Genomic DNA, 17178 nt, shown 5'->3' with positions numbered 1-17178 from the left:
GACCACTCTAGTTAATCAGTTATAAAGCTTCGTGGTAGAGGAATGTGATCCTTTCAGCCAACCTTCCTGTTTCCATCTGACACACATTATCTTTTAAGAAAAGTGTCGACCGCTGTGGTCAGTGTTATTTCCTAACTTGAACGTATCTAGAATCGTCTGGGAGTCTGGCCGCTGAGCTGGCTGGTAGGGGATTATTTTGATGGCATCGAGGCACCATTCCCTGGATAGGACCCTGGACTGCATTCAGACAAGAGAACTAAGTAGGAGCCTGCACCCCCCATTCCCTGCTTCCTTGCTGTGGACGCTATATGCTGAGCAGCTGCAAAGCTCTGGCAACCTCAATTTTCCTGCCATGAGAAAGACCCTGGAACTATGAAGCACAGTAAGGCCTTTCTCTCCGAAGATGCTTGTCAGAGCATTTTATCACAGACCAGAAAAAGAGACGGAGATTGCCAGGGCTCTATAGGTAAGTTCATTTGCCTCTACAGAGTATGACCTATCTTTATCTGTGTCCTGATCTGTCTTCCTAAACTCTTGCCACACATGCGACCTTTCCCCTTGAGAACCTGAAGAGTCCCTAGAGAGCATCATGAATCTATTTGAACATGACTCTCTTTTCTTTCCTCAGCTCTCTGGTCTTAACATTCCCAATCGTAACATTAATAATTGTTTTCACAGTGGTGCAGTTCAATGGTCACCAGCAGGCTGGCCCAGCTGAGATACACCTCCCTGAATTTGCTGCTCTATCTGAAACCCTCAAGAAGATGAATTGTAACCCAGAAGGAGTGGGCAGAGATGGATTACCCACTTCTGTCCTCTGAGTTGGCAGAAGGGCAGAGTTGGCTTCTCAGCAACCTCATCACACAACTGATTCATATTACACTTGCAGGAACTAGCAGGCTCCTTAAGAGCCACGGGACCGCTGAACCAAAGCATAGAAACCGCTCGCAATCGATGCCATTTTGAGTCACTCTCAATGTTACAGCTGTCTCTATTTCTTCCACCAAACAAATTCTTTGTGGAAACAATGTTCTTTTCGTCTATGGCTATTTCTTTATTCAAGAGAAATACACCCATACACCTGATGCTGAAGAGAGAAAATCCTGAGTAAGATAATTGCTCTCTCCCTAATCAATGTCAACACAGAAGTGGGAAGAAACATCCACAGTTAACACTAATGCAGGGTTTTTTTGTTTGTTTGTTTGTTTGGCTATTTTTTTGTGTGCTGGTGCAGGTCTATAATCTACTGGGAATGTGGAGACCAAGTGATAATCTCCAGGAGAAAACTCAGCTCAACAAAGAGTGTTGAGAAAATGGCTCTTTGGAGGAGAAAAACTAGAGCTTGGGGTGAGATAATTCTGGGTCTGACTTTGTGTGTGATTTTTAATACACAGCCAAGTTCACGGTTGTATGCATGGTACACGGTATATGTCCACATCTACTCCACAGTGGCAGAAGGTGGTACCTGCAGTAAGGACACAAAGCCCAGAATATTCACTATATCAGACAAAGTTTCCAAATACCTGATTAAGAGGATTTATCCGGTGGGGGAGGGAGAGGGGGAAATTCAAAAGCACAAACACAGTACTGATTCTTACAAAATCCTAGATGAAGACACCAGACAAAAACCAATTCATGAAGAAGAGCCATGGGATTTCAGTGTTTCCTTCTAACACTTGTCTTCTGGGGCATGGCCACCGGTTAGCGGTTAGGAACAGTTGTCACAAAGGGTCTATTCTTCCTGTATTAAATGCCTCAGCACTTCAAGGTACATCTCCCCTGAAACTGCTGAAACGATTCAAGTAGGAAAATAGCTAGTCATAAAATCCCAGGAAATCCCTGCTGAAGGGAACGGTGGCAACGTACCCAGTACGCAATAACTCACATAATTCAGAATGAGCCACCGAGGCAGAGTTAAGAATCCACAGCCCTGTCCTGTGTGCAGTTGCTTTCCACTGAGAATATGGGATCGGATGTGAAAAACAAACACTAGAGAAAAAGACACTTATAGACACTGTTTTGTCGGGGGTGGGGGTTGGGGGGGTTGGGGGGGTTGGTTTGTCAAGGTTTTCGGTTGTTTGTGTGTCTTTGTTAGTGTTTTGTTTGTTTGTATTTTGGTGTGAGGTTGGGAGTTGCCCCCTCAATCAGAAAGAAGTTGGAATACTATTGGATTAAGAAGCCTACATTTTGGGATCTCATTAAGGAATAAGAGGCAAAGTTTCCATGTAACAGTCTTGCTGCTTTTAAGGGTAAACACTGAAACCAGGGCTGAAGCGATGGCTCAGTGCATAGGAGCATGGCTGCTCTTGCAGAGGACCTGAGTTTGATTCCCAGAACCCACGGATCAGGCAGCTCACAACAACTTGTAATTCCTGCTCCCAGGCGACTGATACTTATTCTGACCTATGTGGGCACTTATACTCATAAGCACATATGTGCTCCCCCATTAAAAATAAAAATAGATCTTAAGAAAAAAATAAAACCTGGTAATAACAGTAAGCTATAAAATACTCAAGTAATATCAGTCCCTAACAGGGGGAAAATTAAAATTTTAAGGCCTGCCAAAATCTAAATAATACTTTCTATAAAGTTCTACTTGGTAAGAAATATTTAAAAAAACTTTTCTTGACACATATATGTTACCTGACTTTTCCTAACTAAGTAACACATATGAGCAAGCTGAGCTGGCTAAGAAGGTAGGGTCACTCAGCACTCTGAGATAACCAGCAACAGTACAATCAATCCTGTCAGTTCCTCTCAACCTTGCCTCGGAGATAACCACCCGGCTTGATTCCACTGCGGCTTTCACCTTCAATTGCTTGCTATAGTTTGTATGTTTTTGTTTTAATGTTTTGGGACAGGGTCTTATGTAGCCCAGGTTGACTCAAACTCTGTACATAGAGAACTCCTAATCCTCCTGTTTCTGACTCCCAGGCTGGATTACAGGCCTGAATCCCTGTCTCTGGTTTCCGTACTAAATGTATCTTTCTTTTTCATATATACTAGTGATCAAAAATAGCATTGGATTCCATGAAACACCCAGTGAAACCCAGCTCTGTCACTGCTCAGCTTCTTCCTCCACCCCTCTCTTGAGCCGTCACGTGCACAGTCTCCCAATTTCCAACACTTACAAAGCAGCAGTTACCATCTTTTTCCCTTTAGCTCGAAGTTTCTAGGGTTCCATTTCCCATTACAGTTTCTTCTTTATACCTCAAACACACTTTTCTCTCCTTCCATCTGCTGAGATTTCCCCAAGCCAGCTCTTACTGGAACTGTGCTCTGCAAGCCTCTGCTGACAGTGAGGGGACAGTGGTGCCCTTACCTGCTGGGTGGTGCTGGTGACAATTCCCTGCTGGAGGCGGTAGGCCTGCTCCTGAAGATATTTTCTAGTCTCGTGATTTCGGAGCAGATAATTTTCTATCTGGAAATGGAACACACATATCTCTCAAGAACACCTTTCTGCTCTCCTGGGAATGAAGTTATCAGTGAAGGAGTCAGTGAGCCTGGCCCACCAGCTAGCTCTCTGAGCCCACAACCCATTCAGGCTCAGGCAGCGCTCTGACACTGGAGTTTATCAGAGGTGCTTTTAGCTGGAAAATGAGCTTTCAGGTAGATGAAGTCGTTGTTGGGTGACTCTGAAACTGACAGAGATAAGCCAGTATTTGGTGGCAGCTGTAGCCGGCTCAGGCTTCTCATTCCTGGGTGGCATGTTAAAACTACCATGCAGTTCAGAAGTGATTCTCTTCCAAGGAGGGCAGCAGTGCCCCCAAACCTCAGCCTCATCCACACCTCAGAACTAATCAGCACCTGGCTAATTATTTTGAGAAAGGAAGGGAAGAGAGGGAGGTATGCATGGGTGGGGGTGAGGGGGTGAGGAGGAGGATTAGGGAAAGAGAAAGAGGAAGAGGGAAGAAAGAGAGGTTGTGGACAAGGAAGGGATATAAGGAGGGGGGAAAATATGGAGGGAGGGAGAGAGAAAGGGTATAAAATAAAAATATAAAAATAGTAACCTGGGCATAAAATTTTAATAATCTACCAAATTTTCATAGTTTCTTGAAACAGGTTGGATTTTAATAAAGTCATAGAAAATAAGAAAACATATTCCTACAAAAAAAAGAAAAGAAAAAGAAAAAAGAAACCTTGAAGTGATTTGACAATTAGTATGTTTCCACACAAACTCTCCTGAACACCGGGAAGGTCCAAATATAAAAGGAAGAGTTCATGAAGAGCAACAGACCACGGGATGGGCACTCTCTGACAGAGGGCGCAGGAGGAACTAGTTAGAATGAACACCCGGAAGAAGGCTTTCGCTGGGTATGGTGTTCAAAGTCTATAATTTTGATACTCTGAAGGTAGAAGCAAAAGGATCGCTGTGAGCTTAAGGTCATCCTGGGATGCACCATGAGTTCTAGGACAGCCTGGGCTACATACAGAGCATTGTCTCAAAAAAAAAATATACTTTCAAAGAACAATCCGAGGACTGGAGATGTGGCTCAGTTAATAGGGTGCTTACGTAGCACACATGAGACCCTACGTTCAATCCCCAGCACCGTGTAAACAACATGGCGGTGAGTGCCTATGATCCCAGCAATGAGTAGGTGGGAGGAGAGGGTTCAGAGTTCAAATCACACTCATCTAGGAGATGGGCTTCTGGGCAGGCCTGAGGAGGGTATTTTGATTTACTGTTATGGATGTGGGAAGAACCATCTCAATCACGGGCAGGGACATTCTCTGGGCAGGGGACCCAGGACCACACAAAATGGAGAAAGTAAACTGAACACAAGCATTTTTTCTCTGTTTCTTGACCTCAGATGTACTGTGAGCAGGGTCTCTGTAGTCCCTACACCTATGAAGTCCCTGCCATGGTCTAGAGTTTGGAACTATGAGCCACTGTTAATCCTTTCTCCCTTGAGTTGCTACCGTTAGAGTGTTTTATCATAACAAGAGGAAAAGAAACTAAGACGCTGGTTACAAAGTGTTGTATATGTGAGTGCCCAATAGCCATCACACACACACACACACACACACACACACACACACACACACACACACAGATGCATACCCCTTCCTATAAACATTAGCAGCTGCAGCATAAGAGATCATACGCAGTGAAATCAGAAGAGACAAAGGCAAGATGAAAAGGAGTATAAGGCCAAGCTGAGCTATGTGAGACACTGTCTCAGAAAGAGAGAGGAATGATTTAAGGTGGGTAAATTACGCCATCTTGGTTTATTTTTCCCCTCTTTATTGTTTCAATAATGTGCCGTAACCATTTGCCTTTTAATTTGTCACTATGGTTCCCTAGTTAAGAATGCCTAATAACTGTGAAGCTCTTACTGTTATTACATTTTCATTTTCCATATGCTAAAATAACTACTACTCAATAGCAATTAGAAACAATTAAAACCCAGACAGTAATTACCTGCATCCCAGGAAACAAGAAAGCAAAGCAAAAGAGCCTCCCCACTAAACACAGCCGAGGCAACAGGAGAAAAGAAAGCTCCCTTCCCCCTTTGAAGCATCTTTAACACAGCACAGAGCCCCCTGGAGCTGGAAAACGTGGGATTCCTCTCAATGCCTCACAGCAGCCAGCTCTTGCCAAGGTGACACATCAATGGGAAATGTTCTGCTACAGAGGTTCCGAACAGTGACAGACACCTGAGGCTTTCGGTCCATTGGCTCCGTCCCTGTCTTTTCACAGCTCGATCACACTGGGCCCAAAGCCTGAGAGCAATCTGCTCATCAGGAAGCTCATTTCATACAGACAATTGGTAGAGACAAGGCTGGCAGGGCCTGTGTTCCCAGACCTTTCCCAAGGCCAGCCATCCTGTTCACAAACCCAACCATGAAGGAGCTTTAGTGTCTTGTTGTTGTTTAAGAAAAATTATGCGTGAAGTTTGTTCCTTTTTGTGTATGTATGTGTGGTCGTTCAAATGTATTTGACCCCATAATCTCATAGAGAGTGACATTATTAGAAGGTATGGGTTTGTGGAGTGGTTGTGGCCTTGTTGGAGGAAGTGTGTCACTGTGCAAGGACCTGCCTGTGCAAGGACCTGCCTGTGCAAGGACCTGCCTGTGCAAGGATCTGCCTGTGCAAGGATCTGCCTGTACAACCTCCATTGTCACTTCTCAGTGTCACCCTCCACTCTGGTGTTTGAGACAGTCTTTCTCTGGCCCAGAACTCAACAGTTAGGGCATGCTGATGACCTAATGAGCACCAGGAACTCCCCTGCCGCTGCCTATCCAGTGCCGGGGTTCATAAGAACATGCCACCACAACCCTCCCAGTTCTCAATACCTTTTGTAGAGCTTCTTCTGTCTTCTCGGGGTTTGTTTTAAGAGCTTGGGAAGCATCGTACATAGGAATTGGCATGAATCTCAGTGTGTAGTTCCTGGAGAAAGGAACAGAAAACATACATTTTAAAATAACATTCTGCTACCTCAATTGAGCATTTTTTTAAGATAAAAATATAGTTGTCATATTATCTTTTAAAAGTCCGATATGGTAGTGAATGCCTTTAATCCCGAGGCCAGCCTACTTAGAGAGCTGCTGTCTCAAATAAACACACAAAAGAATATCTTTTTATTCTTGCTAAACTGGTATACACCCGTAATCCTAGTACTGGGAAGGGTGAAGCAGGAGGATTGCTTTGAGTTTGAGGCCAGCCTAGGTGACACATAAAGTATTAGGCCAGTCAAGGTTACAAAACAAGTCCAGGTCTCACAAAAACAAAATACTTCCCCAAGTCACCCAGCCATCAAAGGGCCCTCAAGTGCAGAGTGGTTTTTAATATTCATTAGTGCTGGATGACACCATTAATTTGCAATGTCCTACAAAACAGAGATAAAGTTGATGAATTTATTTTTGCTTTCCATTCTGAATTAACATGAAAGGTAAAAATCTTCTCACTGGACTAAAAAGATGGATAGAGAAAGCTAAAAAGAAAGTCTAGTATCAAATGGCTTCATGGTTATCCACTGAACTGATGGTACCTGTCAATCACATTTGATGGCCAGACTAAAATGGGTACAAGAAGGAAACATAAAAACAAAAAAGATGCCAAGCCATTAGCAGCCACAAAATAGATGCTCTATTCTGGCATTTTTTGAGTAAATATATCCATAACAGGTAACCATCTCTAGAATAAGCCTAGGGGAAAGGGTGGCCTGCCTGGCTAGGGACCCTGATCCCTGTGAGCCACTGTACAGCTTGCCTAATAAATCAGCCAAAGCCCATCAGGTGTGGAAACCAACTGTGGGGTACTGTGCCCATGCTATGAAATTGCTGTTGGCAGACTAATCAGACTCAAGAGTGCAGAGGACAGTTAGCTGGGGTGAAAAACAGCACAGAAATTGGAGCCTGCCCTGCTTCGTGTTGCTGTGCCCAGACAACCATTTCCACTTGCTCTGAAGCACACACGCCAAACACACACACAGAGCAGATGCCTGCCCATCCCCACCCACAAGGTGACTGTCCACTTCTACAGCCTGCTGTCCAGAAAAAAAAAGATCTATTGGTACCATTTGGGAGTGACCTGGGCATTTTCCACATACAATGGAGTAACACCAGGGTCAGGCTTTAGATCTCCAAACGTGAGGAACTGAAAGTCTCATGGACATCTAGGTGGCTATCACTGGAGGAGTGGCTTAGCAACTAAAGCCCCTAGCAATAAGTCACTAGCAATATAAAATAATCAAGAAAAAAATCATTTTATTAGCAGCAACAACTTAGATCACTGTTTCCTCATAGAGAAAAGAGCCATCCAGTCCATGAGATAGAGTAGTACTTCAATACAGAATTAAACAAAGGAAGGCTGCCATCCCTACAACTTTAATTTCTATCTTTGTTTATTTTATATGTGTTGCACAGTTGTTTTTTTATAAAAGGAACCAGCCAAGTGAAATTTAAAAAAAAAACTATAAATCTTTTTATAATCTTTCCTGCATCCAATTTTTATCACATTCCAGACCTGTATGGTTTATTTAAACAACAGTGATATGGGAAAGCTAGCATCTCGGAGCACGGCAGACATGAGTACTCCATGTTGAGTACTGAGAGGGTATATTCCTGGCTTCTCTTAAATGCTAGCCTGGGATGACAGTGTTGCATGTGATTGGGGATGACTGCTGGGATGTGAACACAGCAAAGATCCCTGTTCCTCCTGTAGGGACAGAGCAGCAGCAGACACAGATGGTTCTGTAGTCACTGACAGCTCTGGGAGGAGATGGTGTACTGTGATATGGTAAGCTACTTTCCCACACTCTGCAACGGCCTGGTGTTACTACAAACAAGGAAGCCAGGCATAGTACTTGCCCTGTAATCCCAGGACTCTAAGGCAGAGAGAGGCAAGGGGATTTTTGCAAGTCTGAAACCAGCATGTTCTACCATAGCAAGACAAGGTCTCAAAAGGTGGGGAGTTGGGGGACTTGGAAATGAATCCTTCTGGTTTTTGCACTCTGATTCCTGGCTCAAGCAGAAGGTATTTGGAGTTGGTCTTGTGGCACACATCTTTAATCCCAGTACTTAGGAGGCAGAAGCAAGTGGGTCTCTGTGATTTAAGGCCAGCTAGGGCCACCTAGTGACACCCTGTCTCAAAAAAACCCAACGAAACAAATGAAAAAAGAAAGTATTTGAAGAACATTAACTCTGATCCTCTCCCTTGAAAAACAGGATAAATGAAAAAGTGAGATAGGCCACATGCTCGCTGATGGGGCTGGAGACAGCACATTGAATCTGAAGCTCCTCCCACCAGCTTCCCTACAGAAAATTGGGGGTGGGCAGTGATCTAGGATAGTGAGAATTTCCTTCCTTTCCTGGGGAAGGGGCTGTCCGTGGCTGACCCCATCTCCCAGTGTTTTAGAACATCTTCCGCCCAAGGCTGAGGATCTGCTTAGAGCACTTCTGAAATCTGAAGGCAGCCAGGCCCTACTCTTGCTGCCTCCATCCAAGCTAGACCCGGAGACTATCGAGGGCAGGTAAGGGGTTCCTGTCTGCAAACAGTGATGCAGTTCCTCCCCATCTTAGAAGCACAAGGTCCATGTGCAAAGTTCCAGTAAGAGAATGTCATCTTTAACATTTATTAAGGCTGCAGCAGTTAAGACAAGATGCCCTGGAACATTTGCCTGGCAACAGTACCTCCATCAATGAGCTAATGTCAAGTTCTGTCTCAGGTCCCCAAGACCAACAACCTTAGGGTCCAGTAAGCTCAGTGAAATTTCCCTCTTTGCCTTGCCTCAACCTCTGTGAATGCACTCAAGGTTTACAAAAGCATCTCCATGCACTGCTTTGTTCTTCTGGGTGAGCGCTAGAACTATTTCTCTGCTTTGGAGATGCTCGTGATAATTTCTTAGTCTGACAATAGACAAAACAGAAAAGAGAAGAGTCTAGTGCTGTTTTCATCCATGTCTAGTATTGTTTTTTTTTTATTTCTTTGATCAAAAAATACATTTGGCAGCAAGTAACAATTGTAGCTATCAATTATAATTAAAAAAATCATAGCAATAAAATAAGCTTGGGACTCACCATTAATCAATTTCACTTTTATTTTCTGGACTATAGATAACTCTCCCATCCCTACCTTTACCACCACCACCCCCCATGTTGTACAGACAAACAGAAGAGTAAACCCAGTGCAGAGAGACTGTGGACCACAGAAGCAGGAGGAACGGTGACTCTAAGAACCATCTGCTTTGGCAGATCAGCACCTCGGCCCTTGTACTACACATGAGAAAACTCGTATCAGGGCAAAGCCACTGTCCTCCTGAACTCCACGGCTCGTTTAAAAAGTTCTGATCTCTACCTACGGTTTCTTCCAGGCATTAAGGCCATTGGTTCTTCAGGGCTGTGTCAGAGAAGAATCCTAATTAAAACTTACTTTTCCATAGCAACGGCTATATCTTGAAAGCCTTGTGCGGTGATGTTGTTTTTGTCCCAGATGACTGTCCTGTTTGGAAATGAAACCATGGCAATGATCAGACACTGAGGTGGGGGAGATGATCATCCCACTGGAGATAAACTGCTTTGGATCAGCTCTGTCTAGGAACATCCAACCTTTTGAAATCCCAACACAACACTCATGGCCAAAAGTCATGCAATGCAGTCAATTTTTTTTAGAAATTTCATAATGTTTTAAGTAAATTTAAGAGTGTGTATTGGACTGAATTCATAGCTATCTCTGATAGATTGCGGTGGCATGCTATCCATAGGATATACACTGGATAGGCCTGTAAGCATTTTAATAGCATTATGTAAACAAGGAATAACATTCATTTGTTTCATCACAACAAAAATGCTGGGGTTGAACCCAGGGCATCATGCATACTAAGCACACACTATTCCACTGAGCTATACTCTCAACCCCTACATTATAGCTTAACATGGCTGTCACACCTATATTTGGAAAATCCACGCCTAAAAGTGCAGCAAGAACGTTGACATATAGAAATTCTTAAGACCATACCAGCCAGAAAACTAAAGGACCTGGTCTCCTTATTCCCTTCCAGACAGCATCCTCAAAGTCAAATAGAAACTGAAGCTCCGACCAAAGATACTACTCAGCCCTGTGTTCAACACAAACATCTTCAGGCACAGAGACGTTCTTTATCCCCTAACTCTAGAGAAAGCTCTGGTCGATCTCATGTTTTCTTGTTTCCCTGTCGTGGTGTGATCTTGAGAACTTCATTCACTCGGTTGGTAAAGACTATAAAATAGGAGACTATTTACTTACTACTGTAGGAAAACACAATCTTCCCCGCTGAACATGTATACTTCTGAGCTATTTTAGGATTCTCCTGCACACAGAAACTACCTTTTGATTACCTGGAGGACCCCAGACCACAGCTGTTACTGTTCTCCTGCACTAAGCCTAAGGACCGCCTTTACCCACACTGACTTTCAGCATTCCTGCCACTGCTCTTGCCTTGTGGCTTCAGCTTAATCAGAGGCTCCTGGTTCTGTCTCACGCTAGAGAAAGAAGCATCCAAAAAAGAGTCCTGGGAAAGCAACAGGCATTTGCTCTTCATTCGCCAGACTGACAGACCAACCACAAACCCCAATTACTCTGAGCATCAGATACAAAGACGCAAAGTTCGAAAGAACTCAGGACAAGTCTGGGAGCAGAGAACTAGTCCCCATGGGGGACCAGTCTTTAAATAGCACACCTCTAGTACCCTTGTGCTTTAACGTTATACGGAGGTGGGAAGTGGAGGAAAGGCCTCAGATTCACAACCACATATGGTCACACACCAGATAAGGACACGTGCCAGTGATGGAGCACTAACTCTATTGCCCAAGGATCTCACGGTCAGCTTCTTTTGTGCAAGCATGCTCTGAGGTGCTTGCTGAGCTGTATCACCTAATGACGCTTCTCTTAAAACATGGCCTGTCGCTAAAAGATGCAGACAGCCTGGGTCTGCTCCTCAGTGTGGCCTGCAAAGGTTGCCCTGCTTCTCACTGCCATTGTCTCCCTGGTAAGCTGTCAAGACTCTGTTGAAAAGAAACCACAGCACACTGCCAGGGTTTTACATCCCAGAGGACTTGTAAAGACAGACAAACATAGGAGGAAATACCATATATACATTCAGGAGTGTCCCAAGTAAGAATTCTGATGAAAATGATGAAACCTCTTTCTTCCCAGTGAGTATCCTGGGAGGCCTAGGCTCCCCAGAAAGGTCACCCATTCCCAGGGCCAGGACAGCCCTGCCTACCTGAGCTTGGTGTTGATCTGCAGAGCCTTGGCGAGCATCTTGGCTCCCATATCCCCCATGCCATTGCCACTGATGTCCACTTTGGTCAAGGAGGTGTTGCTGCCCAGGGCATTGATGATGATGGTGACCTCAGTCTTGAGTTTTGAGTCAGCCAGGGACAAGGACTGCAGAGGCTGCAGGGCAAACAGCATGCAACACTGAACGGTCTCATCAAAGTACTGACCGCTGTCCAGCTCTCCATGGAGAACCGACAGTGGACGCATTGAATTGTCTGCTTTGGAAACTGCTGTCTAAAGCCATGGGTGGGGATGAAGCTGGAACCTAAAGGTTCTGGAATTGAACAGACCTCCTAGGTGAAACTTGGAGAATAGGTGCTTTACTGCTGAATATCTGGGGCTTCTATGGCAAGACATGGATCAGCAAAGCATCCAAAGTGTCCCAACTGAGGCATTATTCTTTTCTGTCCATTTTATTTTTCTCTAAGTGAAATAATAACCCTAAAACACAGAGACAAAATGCAAAGTAAAAACCACCCAAGATGGATAATGTTTGGCCGATGACTATTTACTAAGTATGTACTGTATCTAACCACTGCCTGCTCTTTTCATGTGCTGATTCATATTTATTTGTGAGCCTAGCTTTTAACGGCTGAGCCATCTCTCCAGACCATGTGTGGATTCCTTTAACCCTCTTAGCCACCCACTTCATGGACACTAGTGCCATTGTAATCTACCAAACAAGAAACAGAAGAGTTAAGCAACTCAGCTAAAGTCACACAGTTAAAAGATCGGCAGGCATGAAGCTTGGGGAGTACAAGTTTGTAATCCCAGCACTTGGGAAGCAGGAGCAGAAGGAGCAGAAATCCAAAGTCAGCATAATGTGCATGATATTCCATCTTACAAAAAAAAAAAAAACAGCAAAACAAAACCAAAGTCACAGTTAGAAAGGAGCTGAATCGGGACCAGCTGGAATGAGCTACTTTCAGACTGCATGCTCTCAACAGCTACATCACACTGCCCGGCGGAGCCTCTTCTAGAGCAGTTTTGATCATCATCCTCTAACTTCATCTTAAGTCTCCATAAGAAGCAGTGCCTGCAGTTCAGAAACAGTCTGTACGGCCTGTTTACTTTACAACACACTGTATGCGACTGCAAACTAGCACCTCTTCTGTTCCCTTAAACTAGAGACCGAAAGTCACACAGGCTGGGCATAGGTGTGGTCGGGTCATCAGGGTACCTGATCAAATTCTTAACAGGGTTTCTTCCTTGTTGGGACTAATTGAGTCCTGGCCTTCAGCTGCTCTTCCCTGTCTAGAGCCTTCTAATTGAAGATACTAGACGCTGTGCCTAACCTAGAGGATCAGAGGATGGGATTTTGACCTGTTGGCCATTGACTTCAGGGCATTTAAGCCTCCACGGTGCTATTAAAGAAGGGCTTTTGTACCAGCGATTAGAGGTCCGTGTATTGGTCTGTCTCTGTGTGTTTCCTCAACCTCCAGCCCCTTGCCCGAAGCTCGCTGGATTATAGCGCATAGAGCGCAGAAGGGGGCCATGGTGCACAGCACTTCCTTGTGGCCAGCCCACTCAACCTACTCTGCTGTCTCCCTAATCCTGGGGGCATCTGCATTTGCAAGACTTGAGACAAGGCATAGCTTAACGAAATGGGACGGATTCCAAGGCATGAATCACCACCACCATGGCACTAAAAGTCCCAGTTCAGACCTGGGGACTGAGGACATCTTCTGGGTGATGAGGAGTGGTCTACCTCATTCCCTTAAGCAGCTCACCAGGCCGGTGAATGGCTACCTGTGCCTGCTTTACCAGGTCATATTGATCATGCACCAGTGTGTATAAAAGAAAGAAGTTTCTCTCAATGAAGTACAAGGAACAGGATAAGGGGGGTGGAGTTAAATCTTAGACATCAGTCAGGCATGGTGGCTCTCACCTGTGATCTCAGCACTTGGGAGGTAGAGGCAGGAGGATAAACTGAGGCCAGACCCAGGAATAGGATTAAAAAACTGAAAGACTCAAATATCCATATAGCACTCTCCTGTAACTCAGTTAGACTAAGTGACTACACCCTTATCCTTGACATCCAGATGAAACGCTGCTGCTCAGACAATCCAGGGCAAATCAGAAGGCAACGGCACATCAGTCAGGATCAAGCCGATACTAGAGAAAGGGACTGTGGTGGCTAACACAATGAAATCCCAGGCAAAAGTCTAAGTGGCTACAGTGTTCTTCGTATCTTACGGATAAACAGAAAACAGTGAAAAATGCTCAGACTCAGGCAACCTAACGTCATACACAAAAGCACATGCAACACCACTTTACAGAAGCCGTAGCCTTGTTTCCCCATTTCTCCACTCTCTAGTCCACCACAACAAAAATCATCTGTCCTGGCTTCTTTCCGACACTAGGAAAGCGCCAGTTCAAGAAGCTACCAATTACTACCCCATCACGACATTCAAATTCTAACACAACCCAATTAACACTTAAGAATAATGGGTAGAGCCATAATGGGAACAGGAGGGCCCAAATGACATACATATTTATAAGGTCAGTTTTTCCGATTCATTGCCCTTCTTTACAGCTATACTACCTGAATGCTTAATGCTTAATCAAGGCTCAGTCTTCAGGTTGCCCTCCTGGGGGAAACTCATCCTAGTCTGTGGACCACAGCATGGGTTTCTATGCAGTCCTTCAGAAAAGATTCTCTGCCTTGTTGGCTCCTCACTATCACCATCTCATGAACTTGGATGCTGTCACCTCATCTACAGCTGAAGATGATACCGGAACTCTCAGGAAGCAGGGTTTGCCCACCGAATATCACGAGCAGTTCTGGGTGACTGAGATATTCCACGGGCTGCCAAGGAACGTGTTCCACAGAGGGCAAAGCATCAAAGGAGGGGGTTGCTTCTGAATGCCCTGCTCTTACTTAAGCAAAACGAAAAATAGGTCCAAAGGAATCAGTTTTCTGTGGAATCTCTGAATGCATGAGGCTCAACAGCTAATCACTTTAAATTGGGTTGTATATTACAGACTCATAAGTACAAGAAAAAAATGGGTGGTAATTGTCTTTTGAAAAACCCACATCATTTTCAGTGACACAAAATAAAAAACATTGTTCTTCGTAGAGTTATTATCAACATACGAATCAGACTTGTAACTCAGCAGAACTCGCAATTACATAGCAAACGCGTCATCTGCAAATGTGTTTTCAGGTGTGTTTTTAAATATCAAATTATCTTTAAGTAAGACACTTTAAAACTACAAAAACAATTGGGAGACACTTAAGCAATAATCCGAACTTGAAATATATATCATCTTTACAAACTAAAATACTTCCTAAGTTATTTGCTAAGACACATATTTGGAGATGAATACTAAGTATGATTTTGTAACACTGTGCTCTCAAATCTGTTTAAAATGGGCCAATCTCAGGAACTTTGAACTGGTAGTAAAGCAGAATGACAAAGTCAAACTAAATTTATAAAATCAGAATTAAACTCCAGTTTTGTCCTTGACTATAATAATCTAATATAAGGGGAACAAAATACTATGGTTATTAGCAGAGGAGGTAAAGCAACAGAATCCATTAAATAATTGAGTTGTTTAGCACAGTTTAGAAATTACAGCTACACGTGAGACTATCAAGAAAACAGAATTTTCACATCTTAGCTGCAGAAAGGGCTGGCAGGGCAGAAATGCCCAAACCCACAGCCTCACAGCTGCCTTAGAGAATTCAGCTGACAGATGACAGAATTTTCCGTCATTTCCTGATAGAAGTTTAAAAGCAGAAATGTTACCTTTCAGAAAGTGACAGACTTCACCTGATTTGTGTAAGAAATTACCCTACAACCCACAGTGTGGTCCTTCTTAATGGTAACAAGGATTTGAATTTTAGAAACTGTGTTTCATGATGAAGTAAAATTGTGTAAAGGACACAGTCTTAAGAAGCATCGATCAAATGAAACGTAAGACAGGCTACTCTCAAGTGCAGGAACTCATGACAGTTCTGCTTTGTCAGTTAAATAGTTTCCTTTTCTTATGCACAGTAGAATTCGATTGGAAACTAAACACCTTCACTCGGATCTAAGTCTTGCTCAGAAGCAACTAAAAAGGCATAAAAACGGAAGACAGCCAGAGTTCAAGCAGTAGCTTAAGATGACAGGAAACTCAACTACGTTCATAACAGCATTGTTTGTCATAGCCAGAACTTGGAAATAACCTAAATGCCTCTTGACTGAAGAATGGATAAGGAAAATGTGGTACATTTACACAATGGAGTACTACACAGCAGAAAAAAATAATGACACCTTGAAAATTGCGGGCAAATGGATGGAGCTAGAAAACATCATATAGAGTGAGGGAACCCAGACCCAGAAAGACAATTATCACATCTACTCACTCATAAGTGGCTTTTAGACAAAAAGAAAAGAAAACCAGCCTATAAAACATAATCCCAGAGAACCTAGACAACAATGCAGACCCTAAGAGAGACATACATGAATCTAATCTACATGGAACATGGTAAAAGACATGATCTCTGGAGTAAACTGGGAGAATGGGGACCATGGGAGAGGGTTAAAGGGGAGGGAAAAGGAAGGGAGAGGAGCATAGAAAGATGTAGAGCTCAATAAAATCAATAATATATGTGTGTGTGTGTGTGTGTGTGTGAGAGAGAGAGAGAGAGAGAGAGAGAGAGAGAGAGAGAGAGAGAGAGAGACAGGAAACTGCCTTATTACCTGAAATTACTAGATGAAGTCCAAATTGAAAACATGGTGTTTCTTGGCATAGTATATGGTATTGTGTATTATACATAATAATACAGCCGGCCAGATAATCTGAAGAGCTGGTTAGGATGTAGATAGGCTTAAGAGTTAGTTTACACCTTTGACAATCTCCCAGTTTGGGTCAGTGAGATGGCCCAGTGGATAAAAGTCCTGCTGCCAAGCCTCGCAACCTAAAATCCCCAGGAACCACGCGAAGAAAGAGGAGAAATGACTCCTATGAGTCACCCTCTGACCTCTGGAAGCACACCGTGGTACTTCTGAGCTGAGTGCACACATGCACATGTGCACACACAGACAAATTAATAATAATAGTAATAAATGTTTTTAAAAGTTCTTAGTTTTAATCTTCTTGATGAATTGGAGAATAGAATTTAAAATATATTCAAAACTCCACTGAGGCATATCCTATTTTTAAAATAACTGATCAAATGTAAAACATGTACGTTATCTGAAAGCGTATCAACGTCAATCTGATAGAAATAATCACAAGGAGACAACAAGTAAAGTGTGTCACGTGATACTCACAGATTCTTCATCCTGGATCATCTGCACTAAGTTGTCCAACACAGGCGTCAGATTCCTAAAGAGATTTTAAAGACGTGGACAGTGGAATCAAATCAAAAGCTGCCAGGCGGCTGGTTATTTTCACCATTGTCATAGAAAAAATTCAAAGCTCTT

General features: G+C 43.6%; 1 protein-coding gene across 10 annotated transcripts in view; it reads right to left on the bottom strand.

Annotated features, from left to right (window-relative positions):
• Carmil1 (capping protein regulator and myosin 1 linker 1) overlaps nt 1–17178 on the bottom strand; it is a 261760-nt gene that overhangs the window by 57492 nt on the left and 187090 nt on the right. For all 10 annotated transcript variants that reach the window (XR_012910397.1, XM_075970038.1, XM_075970042.1 and 7 more), the window contains 5 exons: nt 17026–17080; nt 11706–11878; nt 9875–9943; nt 6298–6391; nt 3323–3421 (listed from right to left, as the gene is read on the bottom strand). Coding sequence is in view for 9 of the 10 variants with exons in the window: in XM_075970038.1 (XP_075826153.1) it covers nt 3323–3421; nt 6298–6391; nt 9875–9943; nt 11706–11878; nt 17026–17080 (490 nt within the window). In the remaining variant the exon portion in view is untranslated. The remainder of the gene's footprint in view (nt 1–3322; nt 3422–6297; nt 6392–9874; nt 9944–11705; nt 11879–17025; nt 17081–17178) is intronic.

The sequence above is a fragment of the Microtus pennsylvanicus genome, chromosome 4, assembly GCF_037038515.1.
Source record: "Microtus pennsylvanicus isolate mMicPen1 chromosome 4, mMicPen1.hap1, whole genome shotgun sequence".
Lineage (NCBI taxonomy): Eukaryota > Metazoa > Chordata > Mammalia > Rodentia > Cricetidae > Microtus > Microtus pennsylvanicus.
Note: the sequence above shows the minus strand (reverse complement) of the source record. Positions and strands in the feature narration are given on the sequence as shown.